Source organism: Ceratotherium simum, chromosome 17 (assembly GCF_057802395.1).
Source record: "Ceratotherium simum simum isolate JZ-2026a chromosome 17, ASM5780239v1, whole genome shotgun sequence".
Classification (NCBI taxonomy): domain Eukaryota; kingdom Metazoa; phylum Chordata; class Mammalia; order Perissodactyla; family Rhinocerotidae; genus Ceratotherium; species Ceratotherium simum.
The window spans coordinates 49,167,288-49,170,439 of NC_141916.1; the positions used below are offsets into that span (position 1 = coordinate 49,167,288).

The following is a 3,152-nucleotide window of genomic DNA, read 5'->3' on the forward strand; positions in this document are numbered from 1 at the left end:
AATTTTGCTAACAACTAAAGTTGATGAACACAAATTATGGAGAGGTTAAACAAGCAAAAAATTGCAAAACCATATGTCTTTATTTGCATGCTAGCAAATGAGAATTTAGCTTTCACTTCAACATCAGTTATGGAGTAATCCAGCCCATGGCAAGGACACACAGTGTATAAACAGGAGTTAATTTGAGCTGTTTGGGGAGTGACCATGTCTTTCAGAAAGACAGCATTGAGCTCTTCCATTAGCATACCCTGCTGCTTTCCTACTTGACATTGGTCACGGAGTTTAAAAGAAACAAGAACTTGACTCAACATTCCAGCTGCACATAGAAGTTAAAAACAGAATATTAAAGGAATCACGACTGGTGGTATTAGAGTTGGCTTTTCTTTTTCTAGACATGACGACTTTACTACCAAGCATTTTTTCCATCCTAATAACGACAGAATTTATTCTGGGAAATTTTGCCAATGGCTTCATAGCGCTGGTGAACTGCGTTGACTGGGTCAAGAGACAAAAGATGTCCTCAGCTGATCAAATTCTCATGGCTCTGGCGGTCTCCAGAATTGGTTTCCTCTGGGTAGTATTAATAAATTGGTATACAACTGTGCTTCCTCCAGTTTTATATAGTTTAGAATTAAGAATTGTTCTTCGTATTGCCTGGGCAGTAAGCAACCATTTTAGCATCTGGCTTGCTACTAGCCTCAGCATATTTTACTTGGTCAAGATAGCTAATTTCTCTAGCCTTATATTTCTTTACCTAAAGCGGAGAGTTAAAAGTGTACTTCTCGTAATACTGTTGGGGACTTTGGTCTTTTGGGTTTCTCATCTTGTAGTGCTGTGCATAGATGAGAATATGAAGACTAATGAATATGAAGGAAACATCACTCAGAAGACCAAATTGAGGGACATTCTACGCCTTTCAAATATAACTCTATTCACGCTACTATACTTCATACCCTTTACTCTGTTCCTGACATCTTTTCTGCTGTTAATCATTTCCTTGTGGAAACATCTCAAGAGGATGCAGCTCAACGGCCAAGGATCCCAAGATCCCAGCACCAAAGTCCACATAAGAGCTATGCAAACTGTGGTCTCCTTTCTCTTGCTATATGCCAGTTACTTCCTGGCCATAGTTATCTCAGTTTGGACTTCTATTAGGTTGCAGAATGAACTGCTTCTCATGCTTCCCGAGGGTCTCATAATGCTCTATCCTTCAAGCCACTCGTTTATCCTGATTTGGGGAAACAAGAAGCTAAGACAGACCTTGAAAAACGTAAGAAAGATGATAAGATTACCATACCATTAACCGATTTTTCTTGAGGTAAGCAAGCTAATTTTACAAAATACTGTAAGAAATTCCTCAGGATTAGGAAGCAATGTGTATTTCATACACAGATTGTATGTTATCATCTTCCAATGGAAAAATTTATGAGCTATATTCATGCATTTTTAACAACTGACTGCTTATCTCAGGAAATCATTGTTATTTTCCATTGTAATTAGGACCAAATTTATGTACCACAGTGTTTTTAGATTTTATTGTTTGAATCTCCGATATTTTCCATGGTAATGATATTCAATTCCAAATCACAACTTGAGGATGTAGTTTGGGATAGAAATTATTCCACCCTGAATTCTTACACCACGTTTCATAGAGAGCGATCAGAACTGTTGTAAGGAAAAGATGAACACAATAAAATTCAAGATTGACAAATATATTTAGTATAAATTTTATATATGTGTACAAAAAATAATACTGAAGAATATTAGATCTAATATGTCAGTGAAAAGCATAGAAAAAAATCAAGTTGCACAATGAGGCTGAAGAGAAGAGGGAAATGATCATGAACTGGTTTCAATGCTGTTATGTTTTCATATGCAGTTAGGAAAGTCATTTCTTACAGTTTTTGAATTAAGAAGAACTTTTTTTGAAGTTGAGATCTAATGTCAAATTATTCGATTTTCCCCTAAACCATCTTTGGGCCTCTGAATTGCCAATCACCTCCTCCATTTGCCACCTAAAGATTCTTTTCAAACTTCAGATAAGAACACTCAAATCTTCCCTATCTTAAAAATATATTCACAATAAGAATAGTAACAAATTATTTTACATAATTCAGTGACCTGTCTGCATATGTGAAAATGGTATCTATAATGTCTATATAATAATTGTAGGGAATACCTTCAAGATCTATTTTATTATAATCTTGTAGAAAAAGATGAAATAGAAAGTGTGTTAATATGTTATTGATAGCAAGTTCTATTATAAGAAATAAATGTATAAACTTGTTTAACAACTAAGTTTACTCCTCTATATTAATTCTTAGTACTATGAAATTTTAACAACATTATGTAAACCTTAAGATAAATTATTTCCACATCTGATTTATTCATTTGTTTTTAGTCATTTGTCAGCTCCAGTAGAATATAAACAGTGTAATGTGAGGATCTTGTCTATCTTGTTTTCTGCCGACTCCCCAGGACATAAAAGTGAGCCCACAGAATAGTTGGTCCAAACGATATTCTGATGACTAAATAAATGGATGAATAAACCATATTAGCACTGGAAAAACCAATGAAAATGAAAGTCCTCACAAAATCTACAGGTTGCATGGATTTCCTGGTTTTATTTCTTCACCGTTTAAATGCCTCTAAACAAATCTGCATGGTCTCTGTTCCAATTTCTGCTTTAGACTGGGTAGAGAAAATGCTGTCAGAAATAGGCTCCAAAACAGAGAGTGACTAAACACAAAATACACTTAATATTGCTCTTTTAGCAGTTCTGATGTGTCAGAGGAGCCTTCTCCATGCAGTTATCCAGCGAGCGAGGCTGATCTAAAGTATGCCATCTTTTACATGTGGCTTCCAAGATTGCCTATGGAGTCATCTCATTTCCAGAGATTGTGGAGGAGAAAGGTGTATGGATGAGTGTGCATCGGGAGAGTTTTGGGGACTGGTAGTAAATGGTGTACATAATTTTCACTCACTTGACATTGTTCAGATTTTGGTCACATTGGTACAACCATCTGTAAGGAAGACTGGGAAATATAGTCTCTCTATAGCCCAGAAAGAAGAGGAGAACATGCAATTTAGGAGACGGGAGTTTAGGGCACTTAGCAATAATTCAGTTGAAATAGCCAATAACAAAAGAAGTT

General features: G+C 35.7%; 1 protein-coding gene across 1 annotated transcript; it reads left to right on the forward strand.

Annotated features, from left to right (window-relative positions):
- The first annotated feature begins 380 nt into the window (after nt 1–380).
- LOC101401163 (taste receptor type 2 member 46-like) lies at nt 381–1,303 on the forward strand. The gene has a single exon (XM_004435497.2). It carries the CDS (start codon nt 395–397, stop codon nt 1,301–1,303), a length of 909 nt encoding a protein of 302 aa, XP_004435554.1. The 5' UTR covers nt 381–394.
- Nucleotides 1,304–3,152: the final 1,849 nt, after the last annotated feature.

Excerpts from the sequence above, each read along its gene's own strand:
- LOC101401163 (XM_004435497.2), top strand. The coding sequence starts at position 395 with ATGACGACTTTACTACCAAGCATTTTTTCCATCCTAATAACGACAGAA.